Genomic DNA, 13,677 nt, shown 5'->3' with positions numbered 1-13,677 from the left:
CAAAAGATTCTGCTCTGCATTAGAACTCTTGAAAAGCAGAGAGTTGACTGTGCAACTGGAAAGTCGGCCTGAACTTCCATATATGCTGGTTTGTTCAGGTCTGCCTATTGCCCTTACCACAGGGGAACCAGGTATCAAGTCTTGAAACAGCGAATAGCATATGTCATGTCCACATCAATACACACAGCAATTTCAGACTTTCTTTCTTTCCTGGAAGATGACAAGAGTTGAACCTGGAAGTTTGTCTTCCAGGTATTTGGGAAGGTGGGAAGGAGAAAAGCAGGGAATATGGCAGCTTATTTTTCCAGAACTTATTCAAAATTTCTTACTATTAACTCCTCCTTGTTTTCCTGCCTAAATCAGCACATACATTAAATTTGCTTAAATTGCCTTCAAGGCAATTTGAAAATTAATGGGTCTCATCTAGCACCTCATAAGACAGAAAACCAAACAAAACACCTAGCTCCAGTGTAAGGAGCCCAAGTAACCAAATGGAGGAACTGGAATTACTGATGCAGGGAAGTGCAAAAAGATATTACAGGGATAACAGATATGTGGTGGAATAGTAGTCATGACCGGACTACAGGAACTGAAGGGTATGTGCTGTTGAGGAAAGACAGAGGTAAAGGCAGAAGAGTAGCACTGCATATTCATGACAAGGTAGACGAAAAGAAATGAGAAGTGATGGAATGGATAAAACAAAGTCATTTTAGGGGAAAAAAACAGTAACAAAGGCTTCAATGAAACAGTGCTTGGGGTTAGGTTACAGACCCAAAGAATCCCATTTGGATATGGATAGAGACAACCAATATTTTTACGGAAATAAATACCAGTGGGAATTTTGCAACTTTGGGAGAGACTAATTTCCAAGATATAGATTGAAGGGCAAGTGCTACGAACACCACTAGGGCTGAAAGCTGTCTCCATCCAATAGTTACCAAATAAACAAGAGGATTTTAAATTTTAGAATGGGTAAGCAACAAGAATCTCATAAAAAATTGGCTTTAGAGGACAACCATTGATCAAATGATCATAAGTTAATTCAATTTTCTGGAAGGATAAACAAAAATAGGTCTGAAAGTACTGACTGATTTCAAAAGGACCCACTTTAAAAACATTAAGGGAAGTAGTTAGGAAAATGGACTGGGCTGAAAAACTTGAGGATCTGAACATGGAGAAGGCTTGAAATTACTTCAAGTCAAAGCCATGGAAGCTACTGAAGCCTGAATCCTAAGCAAGGGGAAAAAGTTATAAAGAAGAGATACAGACCAAATTTGGTGAACAAGCATCCCAAACAGCTTATTAAGAATAGTCACAGAGAGGTAGCTGTGTTAGTTTGTACCCTCACAAAACTAAACAGCAGTCCTGTTACACTTTAAAGATTAACAATATAATTTGTTCAGTGATGAGCTTGTGTGGGACAGACCCAATACTTCATATCTGGAACATCCTGCTAAATTCTCTTCATCTCAGTTGTCATTTAACAGAAAGATTATAAAAATAAGGAATAAAAACTGACGAGTCAACTAGATAGCACAGAACGGGGTGCAGAAAGGGGGAAGAAAAATAGTATTTCCTCCCACAGAATCAACAGTGTGCACTGCAACTCTTCTTTTATGTATCAAATGATAGCATACAGTTTTGAACATCAGAACTGCCCTTATTTCCTGCACCCTATATTTTCCTTCCCCCTTTCCATGCCCCTCCCCCGGTCTTATCGCACACAGGGGAACAGCTACTCCATCCTGCTCTGTCATGAGCTAAAACATGATTTTTCTGGGGCATCCAGGCTTGGGCCTTGTTGGCCCAGTGGCTAGTCCACCACTGAGGAGCACTAGACTACACAAGAAGATGACCTTGAAAAAAGAAATATTTTAATAATGCAGAATGCAAGGGCATGCCTCTAAGGTCAAAATGCAAGAACTTTTGCTATCAGCAGAGGATGTAGTAGTTGGAAGTGACAGAGGAGAAAGACCTATCTATAGTGCAGCAAAAATGTACCTGGGGATTACAGTGGATGACACGCTGGCTATGAGTTAGAGTGCTCTTGTAGCCAAGATGGCTAATGGAATATTGGGATGCATTAGGAGGAGCATTTCCAGCAGATCTAGAGAAGTGATTATTTCCATTTACTCAGCACTAGTGAGATCACATCTGGAGTACTGCACATACTGTTCTGGTCTCCCCAGCATAGAAAGGATGCGGATGCAATGGAGAGGATCCATCAGAAGGCAACCAAAATGATTGGGGGGGTGGCGCACATGACCTACAAGGAGAGGAAGAGGGATTTAGACTTATTTAGTTTGAAGAAGAGCAGAATGAGGGGTGACTACATAGTAGCCTTCAACTTCCTGAAGGTGGAGGGGGCGAGTTCTAAAGAGGATGGAGGGAGGGTGTTCACAGTAGCAACAGATGGCAGAACAAGGAGCAATGGTCTCAAGTTGCAGGGGGAGGAAGTGTAGTTTGGATATTAGGAAAAACTATTTCACTACAAGAGTGGTGAAGCACTGGAATGTGTTACCTAGGGAGGTGGTAGAATCTCCATCCTGAGACGTTTTTAAGTCCCAGCTTGACAAAATAGTGGCTGGGATGATTTAGTTGGGGCTGATCCTGCTGTGGGCAGGGGGCTGGACTCGATGACCTCCTGAGGTCCATTTCATACCTAGGATTCTATATTCTATGACCTGGATCTGCTAGTCAACCGAAGATGACTATGAATCACTAATGCGATGTGGCTGTGGCAAATGGCTAATACAATTCCAGGATGCATCAAGCAAGGTATTTCCAAGAGCGATAGTGCACAGTTTCAGTCTCCCATGGTTAGGATAGATGAAAAATCAAACTGGAACTGGTGCAGAAAAGGGCTACATGCTAGGACAATCTATAGCTACTAGAAGTAAATCTCTCTAATGGGCAGAGATGATATATTAGATAGGGTGGGCTCTGAATTATTACAGTAAAATAATTGCCAGATATCTGGTTGGTGGGGCTTGCTGCTATGCTCAGGGCCTAACTAACTGCCATGTTTGAGGTAAGGAAAATTTCAGTAACTCAACTGAAATTATGGCTCTGCTGCAGGAGTGGATGGATGAGGTTCTGCAGCCTATGACATTCAAAATATCCCTCCTCGCCATAAAGACTGAGTCTATGTGTCTAACACAAAGCTACACAATGTTATGAAGAGAGGTGAAGTGAGGTATGTTTCCTTTTAAATGTTCATTACATAAATATTCTTCCTATCAACTCATACCAGGGTGCTGCACCCTGTCAACATGGAAGAGTTTAAAGTTAACTTTTCACCTTGTCCTGTTTTGATGAAACAGATCAACTGGAATTAACTGTTCCTGGGATTTCCAAATCCTTTGCTTTCCCCATCACACTCCTTCCTTCTCACCACAAGGACAAAAGGTTTCAGAGAATCACAGAATAAATTATCTCCCAGTTGGTCAATTTCATAGCAAAGTAAAAGTTGAAGAGTTTAGGTGTAATTTCTTTTGGTTTGGAAATATCTTATTAAATAGTATGATTTTTTAACTTATTTTCTCTCTCACTTACTTATTTTTTCTTCTCTTCTTTTTGGTAATCTTCCTGTTATCTCTGATGCCATCGTACATGTTTGGTAAACAAGCTTTTTTTAAAAACAATACTTATTGTCATAGTAAGCAGGGACATATCTATATGCAGAAAATTCATGTAATTAAAAACAATCTACACATATTCCTAGTCACATTAAGGTGTGTTTTGGTTTTTGGTTGCTGTGTATTTTTAAAGAGCTCTTTCTCCCATGGCCTCTAAGTTAACTTTTGAGCCTAAAGCCAATTGACCTTGAAGTGACAATTCCACTATAAATAAGACCATTGCTCCTTTCACCTTGGTCAGGCATATATCCACCAGCTCAACTGATGGATGTATTAAATCACTCCATTTTAATACACTGATGGGACTTCCTCCCCTCTTTTTATACTGACCATAGTAAGCAGAAGCTCTCTGAAGGCAAGAACAGAAATGCTGCAGGTTATGTTGACTTTTCTGTTAGTTGATGAGAACTTCAACCCCTTTCACTCAGCACCCTTTATTCCTTGTGCCTTGCCCTTGTCCTCTTTATCCTCCAGCGCTGTCTTCACATCTAATCACCCAACATTTACCTTTACACAGCTCAATGCCACTATGGAGAAGGGGAAGGAGGAAAGGGGAAGGCAGAGGGATCTGCTGATTTCTTCCAGGAAAACAGGGTGGAGAGTAGCGGTGTGGTAGTTGCTTCAGTGGCTCCAATGACTATCTGCAGCAGAGACTATAAAGAAAAATACTGTATATGGAAGGCAGATAGTTTAGCCAACCAGCCACAAGCTGTGCTTTTTCCTCTGGTCCTGCACCCATTCCAGATGCACAGAGAACTCCTGCAACGGGGAAGGGGCAAATCGGGATACTACAGCTATGTCGGCTTGAACATCTCACTGATCCATCCTCTGAGGTTATTTCTATTGTGTCTTCACTGTTGGCAATCCGGATAGCCTCAAGATCTGAGCCTGGACAGAGATTAGAGGCTCCATCTGGTCACAATCTTGTCACTGACCCCACAGGCCATATGGTGCAGGCCAAGTCCAGTACACTTAAGTATACATGTATATTTGACACCTAGAGTAGCTCTGTGAAATCTAGTGTCATACCAACTAAAAATCAGTCAAGTGGAAAAGTCATATGATTCACGATAGAAAGAGGTCAGTATCATTACTAGCATGATTATGTCGAGAGACCCCTACAAGCACAGGCTTACTGACAGTTTAAAAGCATCCTGATTAGATGAGCTGATCTAATTCCCCAAAAAGAGTCAAACTGGGATTTTTGAATATATGGAAATAGACATAGCTCTTAGAGCTGGAAGGGACCTCAAGAGACCACAGAGTCCAGTCCCCTGCCTTCACAGCAGCACCTATAACCCTCCCTATTTGCTGCAAACCCCTAAATGACTGAACTTACAACCCTGGGTTTAGCGGGCCAATGCTCTAACCACTGAGCTATCCATGTACTTTGTGTTCCAGTATCTCAAAAACAATTTTTAAAAAATTTAAGTTTCTACCTCGTGTGGTTGTGACCAAAACCAATAGAAGACGATCACGATGTAACCAGTACTGATATTTGCTTGAATTTACAGGCAGCTTGAAATAACAACTGAGAAGCATGAACTAAACCTTCCATACTATTGGTTGTTAACATAAAAGCATAATGAGAACATATACATCATGACTTATTTCGTTGCCAGGTGACACATGGAAAAATATAGATGCATTATAACATCCTGGAAAATCTGCACTATTTGTGACTGGACTCTCATTTTGGTTTTACAAGCTGGCAGACTTTGGATGTGGACACAATGGAAAAGTATTTTTCCTATTTTGTTCCCATTCTGTCCCCTTTATGTACCTATTAAAAATGCCGGTAAAAGAAGGTAATACACAAAGATGAAACTTGCTTAGGCTGTGAAACTATAAAGGACAGCAGTCCACGATAACATGGGAGTGGAAGGTTTTCCCGTTTACCTTTTCTTTTGCCCTGAGCTGATCAAACATCTCCTGGATTTCAAGCTTCCAGTCTTCCTGAAGAGAGTGGAAGGAATCTTTCGGCATTTCAAAGAAGCCAGACTCCTCTATGGTGGTGAGTTGATCTAGGATATTGGTGAATGATGGTCGTGAGTGTGGGTCAGAGTTCCAACAATCTAAAACAAGACAAAGGCAAGCAAGCTGTTAAATTTCCTGAATAAAGAGGTTAGAGGGTAAGCAGGTGACAAAATGTGTTTACTTCTTCTGCCTAAGAATTGTGCACTACTGTATTTTTGTTAACTTACCTCTCCCAGCTCCCACCCTCATCAAATTATATCTTCTCTTGTAGACTAAGTTCTTTGTGGTATTAACTGTTAGTCATTCTAAATACATCCCTGATTTGTCTGGCTTCTAAAAGCTACTGGAATATAGATGTTAAATAAATAAAATACTGTTAGAGACTGACTCATTTTAGATATCTATACATGAAAGCCTGTTAAAAACCACCCAGCATATTCTTCCTAAATATTTGGCTTTAAACTCTAAATGGTTATGAAACAGACACCTATTTGTCATTGAGAGCAAGCCACCCAGCACACAGAAGCAAGGGTTAGTACAAGCTTCTGCTGCATTTCACTACAGAGTGGCTTTGGGTGAATGGAACGAAAAGTTAGCCTAGCTTGGGTGTGAGCAACCACAGTACAAAGCCATACACCCATGTTAACCTGTTCTCATTGGTGCTATGCTCCCCTGTGTGCGCTGCTGGGACTTCTGTGGGCATGTCTCATAGCTCTTTGTGCTGCAGTTAGCAGAACCACTTCTATGATTCTCTCCAGTGAATTGTACAACTTGTTTGCCCTCCTGCACACAGAGGCTACCTCCACACTAGCGAGTTTTTAGAAAAAGCTGAGGCTCTTTCAAAAACTCCCGTGGAATGCCTACCCACATAACACATTCTTTCAATATTAAATCTGAAGAATGCAGTGGCAGCCCTCAACCTCCCAGATGAGGAACAGCGTCTTTTTCTGAAAGATTCTTTCAGGCAAAATGTGGGTAGACATCCCGGGGGCCCTTTTTTTGAAAGAGCAGCTCTCATAGTGCCAGAGTTTTCAATCCCCTGTCCTGTTCTTTCAAAAAAGCAGGGGCTATGTGGCCGCTCTCTATCGAGAGAGCTAATTAATTTTTTTTCAGTCGACTTTTTTGTGTGTGGACACACTCTTTTGAAAGAATTTTTTTGAGAAGACATCTTCCCGAAGAACATCTTTTGAATGATTGCTGTAATGTAGATATAGCCAGAAAGAATAGTGAGAAGGCTTTGGAGGGCTATCAGCACTTTTGATTTAGCCTGCAAGCACTCTGCAAAAGCAGGCAGGTTCCCAGTCTGCTGGCCTCTAACCTATCCCCCTAACCATACCAGTTGGTCAAGGTTGAAATGACCAGTTAATTGAGGTAGGAGGGTGAAGCATGTGGAGGAAAGGCAGGTGAGGAGCAACAACTGAGTAAGAGCGTGAGCTATCTTTGCAGTGAAAATAATCCTACATATGACTTGAAATTCTTATGACTAGGAAAAATCCTAATCATTCAACTCCTCTCCCCTCAACTGTAGGCCCCCCTCACTCAGCCAATATCAGTTTCTCATTCTACATTTTGTCTCCTTGTGAAGTTTTCTTCAATTCCTGCCTGAGTAGTAATGTACTCCTTTTAATGCTAAGGAATCCCTGCCTGCCAAGCCTCCAAAAGAAATCAGATAGGGAAAGGCCTCTCACATGACCATAGTCCCGAAGGTGTCAACAACCTCCCCACAACTAGAGACCAAGATGCTGTAAAACACAAGGCCTTCCCAATGTGTAAATGTAACCATCCCTTCCAAACAGCAGCTGGAGGGGCTGCAGCATGGGCTTCCTACATGGCCAAGAGAAGCTGAGCAAGAAAGAAAGAATTTTTTTGTGTATGAAATTTAGAACATTCTTAAAGAACATTAATATTCTACTGATGCTTTCTCATTTTAAAATTTCCAGGTAGATTAGAGGACACCATGAGCTACATTCACCCCTGAAATCATTTATTAACACAGTTACACCAGGGATTAATCTGAACTCCTAATTCTTATCCTGTTTGACCCTGCTGGAATTTTTTTTTTTTTAATTTTGAAGTGATTGTGATTCTCCATTTTGGAAATTTTAATACTAATATTTTGTGCATCAGGATGCTGCTTTTGGGCATCTGATTGAGTCCCAAAGCAAGACAGAAATGGATGTTTTTATTTTAATGGCTCACAAAATGCTTGTGTTTATGTGCAGAACCAGGGATGTCCAAAACTGCTTCACAGCTTCCCCGGCGTGGACCAACCAGTGACAACGGACAATACTGAAAAATTGACAATGGTATAATCCCTGCCCCTCAATACTAGTTTTTAAGCATGGCAAAGTAAACATGACCCATGACTGCAGCCAGCCAACTGCATGAATGAGTGAGCATGTTAACTATGCAGGTGGTCCATGGCTTTTATTTTCCCAGGCCTAGATCTGCCATTATCTGTACTAATGAGGACAGTTGTAACTTACAAATCTTTTCTCTGAAGAGGGCAAGGTCATGTTTGTCCTCTCAGTAAAGACCACCAGTGCAGAAATTCAAAAGAAAAATTAGCATTACAGGAACGAGAGTTCACCAGGAAGTAAAATTATGTTTTTGACAAACTATTTTGAAAAGAGGGGAGGAAAGTGATGGTGTTCTTATTCCCTTCAAGTTTTCTCCTTGAATATCATTAAGCTAAACGTTCAAAAGTGGATGTGGTGGTTGGTCTATAGTACTGGGTTCAAATATAGGGCACACAACTTTATTTAGCTCCTCTTAATATTTTTGACCCCACCAACACCACATTTGATTTTAAGAAATCCTGAATCCCTTCTCTTAAGAAATACTGTCAGTGTAAAATGCATTAAGACCATGACTGCTCAAAGTTACCTTTAGCTCTTTTAGACAACCTTTCCTGTGTATCCAGCCAGGGGAATCTCAGTGAACACATTATATGCTTGTCATCCTTATTGGTGATTATACTTTCAAGTGTGCATTTACGGTTGGTTCTTGGTACCACACCCACCTGACAAAATTGCTCCCAATTTCATAACTAGACCGTCACTTAATGTCTTAGGTGTAATAATGCACATGTGTATCTGCAGTTCTATTATTTGCAATCCCATGGTTCATTGTTTTAGCAAAACATTACACAGAATTCAAGAATCTTAACTTGTTTCTAATCTGTATTAAAGACAGAGAAAGGGATAAAACTATTTCAGAAACAGGCAAACCTCTCAGTGACACCTGCTTATATCAAAAGCATATCCCATGAACAGGTGGAGTCATGTAAAATGAGCTGATTTTCAACTCTGCCACTGATTCATTGGGTGACACTTAATAAGCTACTCTGACTCAGTTTTCTCAATCTGTAAAGTGGAGGTAATAATGCCAGAATTACAGGAGGTTGTGATGGCTAATGCTTTACTGGTTGTAAAGCACTATAAGAACCTCATCTGTAAGACACAATATAAATGTGATAGCTATTCTTTCAGAATTCTGTATACATCTTTTGATACAATTTTAGAATCTGATTGGATGTTATAGCATGTTGGGGAGGTCTCAAAAAGAAAAAGTTGAAAACTGCTGCATTAGACCAGTGGTTCCCCCAAACTTTTTATCTTCTGTTCCACTCTTATTCCTGTTTATGTCCCCACCCACCCTGAAAGTGGGAGTGGGGCCATGGCTTAGGGAGTGGGGATATGGATGCGGCTGGAGGGAGCCCATAAAAACTCCACGGCCCACCTCTTCCACAGCTATTTTTCTGCATATCCAGTTGATTAAAAGACATGTCTGGCATTACTGGCAGAAAGCAAGGCAACTGGCAGGGGCCCCGTGCCTCCAGGCTGCCGGCAAAGCTAAGTTGCTCAAGCTTCAGCCCTGAGTGGTGGGTTTCAGGCTTCAGACCCAGGCCTCGGTGAGTTTAGTGCTGGCATCACTCTCTGGCTTGTTTTGACAGATTGAAGACCTCTGCACTAGATTGAAGACCTTTGCACTAGATCATTCTGACCTCTTCACTACAGATTGAAGACCTCTGCACTAGATCATTCTGATTAAATACTGTAGGTTCCCCACATTTGTAAACTTAAGGTTCGCGAATTCAATTATTCTCGAGCGACTGCATTCCATTGGGCTCTGGGCTGGGGAGCCTTGGCAGCTGCTGCTTCCTTGGGGCAGGGACACCTGGCAGCTACCAATTTCCCGGGGCAGGGAGCCCCAGCAGCCGGGCTCCATGCAGGGAGCACCAGCAGCTGCCATATTCACGAAATTCAACATTCACAAGGGTCAAGTCTGTAAGATGACAAGAACATTCCCTTCCTCTCTTCACAAAGGCTAAAGGTCTTATGATATAGTAACTGTAATAACAGACATAGTCTATCTTTTGTAATAATATAGTCCACTGACTAAAGCCATTTAATTCTGTGGTCTCAGGTACTGAAACCTACAAAAATGGGTACTCAGCAAAAGCACTCAAGGAAATATATAAACACTCTCTCCCCCACCACATTTAGCTCTTACCTTCCATGAGTTTGGCAAAAGGTTCTGGACATGTGGATGGGATTGGAAGGGCAAGTTTATTCATGGCAACGCCGTATGCTACTGCTAATCCATCAATTCCTCGGAATGGTACCTCCCCAGTTAGAAGTTCCCAAAGCAGCACACCATAACTATTGGGAGACAGAAAGTGTATATTTGTTCTAACCAAAGACATTTCTCAAACCAAACAGGGCATAGACGCTCTTATTTACCAAGACTGTCTCACATATAAAGAATACTAAATAAAACAAAACATTTAAAAATAACTTTCACCAAAAATTTAAACGGACTAGCACAAGTATGTCTGCACACAGGCCACCTGCTTTTGTGGGATGTTAGGCCATTATTAATCTCTGCAGCCCCTTCCTCCTGAATTCAGGTGTCCAATTTTGGCAGGCTTCCTTTCCCTTTAGGATGTGACAGGGCTCCTGATTTGTCAAGAGTTACAGAAGCACAGTCAACCTAGCAACAACTGGGTCTCACTCTTTATAAATAGTTTACCCATTTTCATTTTGACCAGTAAATATTTTTAAAGAAATGTGCAAGGGGTTCTTAACTCCTATCTAAACTCTAAAAATAGCGTGTGCAGCAAAACACCATCTGGACGTGTACAAAAATTGGAAATCTTTCCTTTAGACAGAATTTAGACTTCCAATGTTTTTACTGTGCTTATTACTGCAGTTTTTAAATACCTTAATTTCCAGCTTACTCACACCTTGATGGATTTCCACACCTTTCCATCCCCCACAAGGAAACAGCTTTTACTGATTTGAGATGCCTAGGTCAAAGAAGTGGTGAGGCTTCATCTTTTGCTCTGAAGGCAGATCCATTTGTGGTCTTTGTGGTCACTGTGATCATTCTAGTTCACAGGCTTGCAGAAGCAATTTCTGTGGCAATTTAACAACATGGACTAACCTACGATCAAATGTGGTACTCTAGAAATAAATAGTTTTGTTATGTCACTCCTACAAAATACTTCAATACTGAGGCTGCTGTGGATTCCAGCTTTTTCCTTTCGTACACTACTGAACCACAAAGAAGGGTGTTGGTCACATAAGCCACTCAACAGCCTAACTTAGGGGAGAAAGGTATCAAGCTGGCCAAATTATAATTTTTGCATAAATTTCATATAACTCTCAGTTACAAAACTTCAAAACTGTAGCCCTATAGTACCACCAACTGGTAGAAGAAGCCTGAGGTAAACCCACACCCCAGCCCTGCCTCCCCAACCCAGAGCCCCCTCCTGCATGTCAAATCCCTCATCCCTGGACTCATCCCAGAGCCCTTACTCCTCCCACCTCTATGACTCAGCCTGCAGTCCCCTCCTGGATTCTGACTCCATCAGCCCCACACTCCATCCCAGAGCCCCCTCCTGCACCCCCAGACCTCTCATCCCTGGCCCCATCCCAGAATCAGCACACCCAGCCAGAGCCCTCACTCTCTCCCACATCCCAAGTCCCAAGCCTACATGAGAGCCTCTCCTGCACGCTGAACTCCGTCTGTACCCATGCAGCCTGCACCCAGATAGAGCCCACATCCCAACCCCTCTGCCAGACAAGTGAAAATGAGTGAGAGTTGGGGAAGGGACTAGGAAAGAAAGAAGGGGCTTCCAGATGGCTGCTGAGACTTGCTGGATGAATGGCCTGAGAAGAAGGTGGTAGGGCTGTTGGGAAATGTCCCATGGAATTAAAATACCACTGAAGGAAATTAAGGGGACAGGAGAGGCATGGAGAAATATGGATGATGACTTGACAGGAAGGCCAAGTCATGTAAAGGATGCTGCAGTTCTAGGACTGAAAGGGGTCAGTAGGTATAGCTGATGGGAAAGGCATTGCTTGCAGAGGGTATGCAAGCAAAACCAATCCCTCTGATGACCAGCAAGAGGCACCATTGTCACAGGGGATCTGAAAAATCCGATTTACCACCAACTCTGCTGGGTTTTGAACATTAACCATAATCTGTGATGTTACCACAATAAAAATCATCCCCAATGGAGGCATTTTTACCTGTGATAGTGATGTATCAGTTAACCAATGTCTGATGCAGCAATTTCATTTATGGAAGTGCACCTTTTCAGAGGAAAAACACTAACAGGAAAAACATCAGGAGTGACTCCCTAGCCCCATTAAGGAGAGAAAGAGAGAAGAGATGAGGCCCTGATCTTTTTACAGCGTTCTGCAGTGTTGTTTGTATTTTAATTACAACAGAAACCACATGATACTGACTGTGCACACACGTGAACCAACATTCGTATGAATAATTAATCATCTCCAAGTGATCCAGTAATCCTCTAAGCCACTTAACATCGGGTTCAATCCTACTCAGTGGGTTTTCCGGAAATTGGAGGGGCTGTGTGATATTGCCACCTTCTCTTGCCACATCTCTGAATTTATTCAAAGGTCTTAATTTCCTCCCTGGTTTTTATTTGTACATGTGAGTAGTGCCCTGTTCTCCTTCTTTGCCTCCCCTGAGGGCCTGCACTTAACAATAAACAGGATTGCCCTAACTTGCTCTCCCTCCCAGCCAACTGACAGCTAAGTCAGACATGGGATCCAAAAGATGGAACCCCCAGCCCAGCTCCTTCACCTCGCTACTGTACAACCCAGTGAGAAAATTTCTGTCAAGAATGAAACCTCATTTCATTTTTTTAAAATACTGATTATAACATAGTGCTGGTGAATTTCATTGGCTCATCGTCAGAACAAGTATAACATGCAACACTAGGTTCCCCCACTGCACCCTACTCAACCCTGACCTGGAGGGATCAACAGTGAGGCACCAATGGGCATTTAATTTCTATACACTACTGACTTCTTGGATTTTCCGCTAAGACTGAAAACAAAGAGGATACAGTAGACGCCCGAGTTACCTGAGGGTTGTGTTCCTTGCAACCTTGCTTAACTCACATTTCGTGCAAGCCAGGGGGAGATGGGAACCCGGCAACTGCACTAGTGCTGTTTGGTTTCCTGGCTCCCACAGTGGCAGGGAGCTGGGAACCAGGTGGCCGCCTCACTCCCCTCCACTAGTGGAAGCAAGGAACCTGACCAGCACTGCACTGCGCTGGTCAGTTTCCTGGCTCCCACAGTGGTGGGGAGCTAGAGAGAAGCTGTGGTGGCACAGCTATCTGCCCGCCCAGCTTGACACAACATAAGTGTCTATCCATTGGGTTAGAAACTGCCACCACCATCATCATGACATAGTCTATTTCAGTCACAACAGACTGGGCCCATTTTCAAATTAGTATTCTAAAGCACAAGTATAAGCTTATTTTATCCAATACCTGGCCTTTGAACTATCTCAATCTGCTAGTCAGACCCATTTAAATGGTTCCAGTACTCTATTCTCTCAGATGAAAATTTAAAATCCTGGGCAGATACTTGGTCTGAAGGTGCCAGAGATGCATCTGTACATATTTAATTTAAGAGTGGAGGTAATGTTGTGGCATCACTTCCCACATTATGGTAATAGCACTGACACTGTCATAAAGAAACATGGTTTGAACCGAGATTGGAATTTTCTGGGTCACTAG

General features: G+C 42.2%; 1 protein-coding gene across 1 annotated transcript in view; it reads right to left on the bottom strand.

Moving 5' to 3' along the window:
• MAP3K9 (mitogen-activated protein kinase kinase kinase 9) overlaps positions 1 to 13,677 on the bottom strand; it is a 61,594-nt gene that overhangs the window by 22,909 nt on the left and 25,008 nt on the right. The window contains exons 4-5 of the mRNA XM_074998871.1: positions 10,131 to 10,279; positions 5,538 to 5,713 (exon numbers count right to left, since the gene is read on the bottom strand). Of these exons, the coding sequence (XP_074854972.1) occupies positions 5,538 to 5,713; positions 10,131 to 10,279 (325 nt within the window). The remainder of the gene's footprint in view (positions 1 to 5,537; positions 5,714 to 10,130; positions 10,280 to 13,677) is intronic.

Source organism: Carettochelys insculpta, chromosome 6 (assembly GCF_033958435.1).
Source record: "Carettochelys insculpta isolate YL-2023 chromosome 6, ASM3395843v1, whole genome shotgun sequence".
Taxonomy (NCBI): domain Eukaryota; kingdom Metazoa; phylum Chordata; order Testudines; family Carettochelyidae; genus Carettochelys; species Carettochelys insculpta.
Note: the sequence above shows the minus strand (reverse complement) of the source record. Positions and strands in the feature narration are given on the sequence as shown.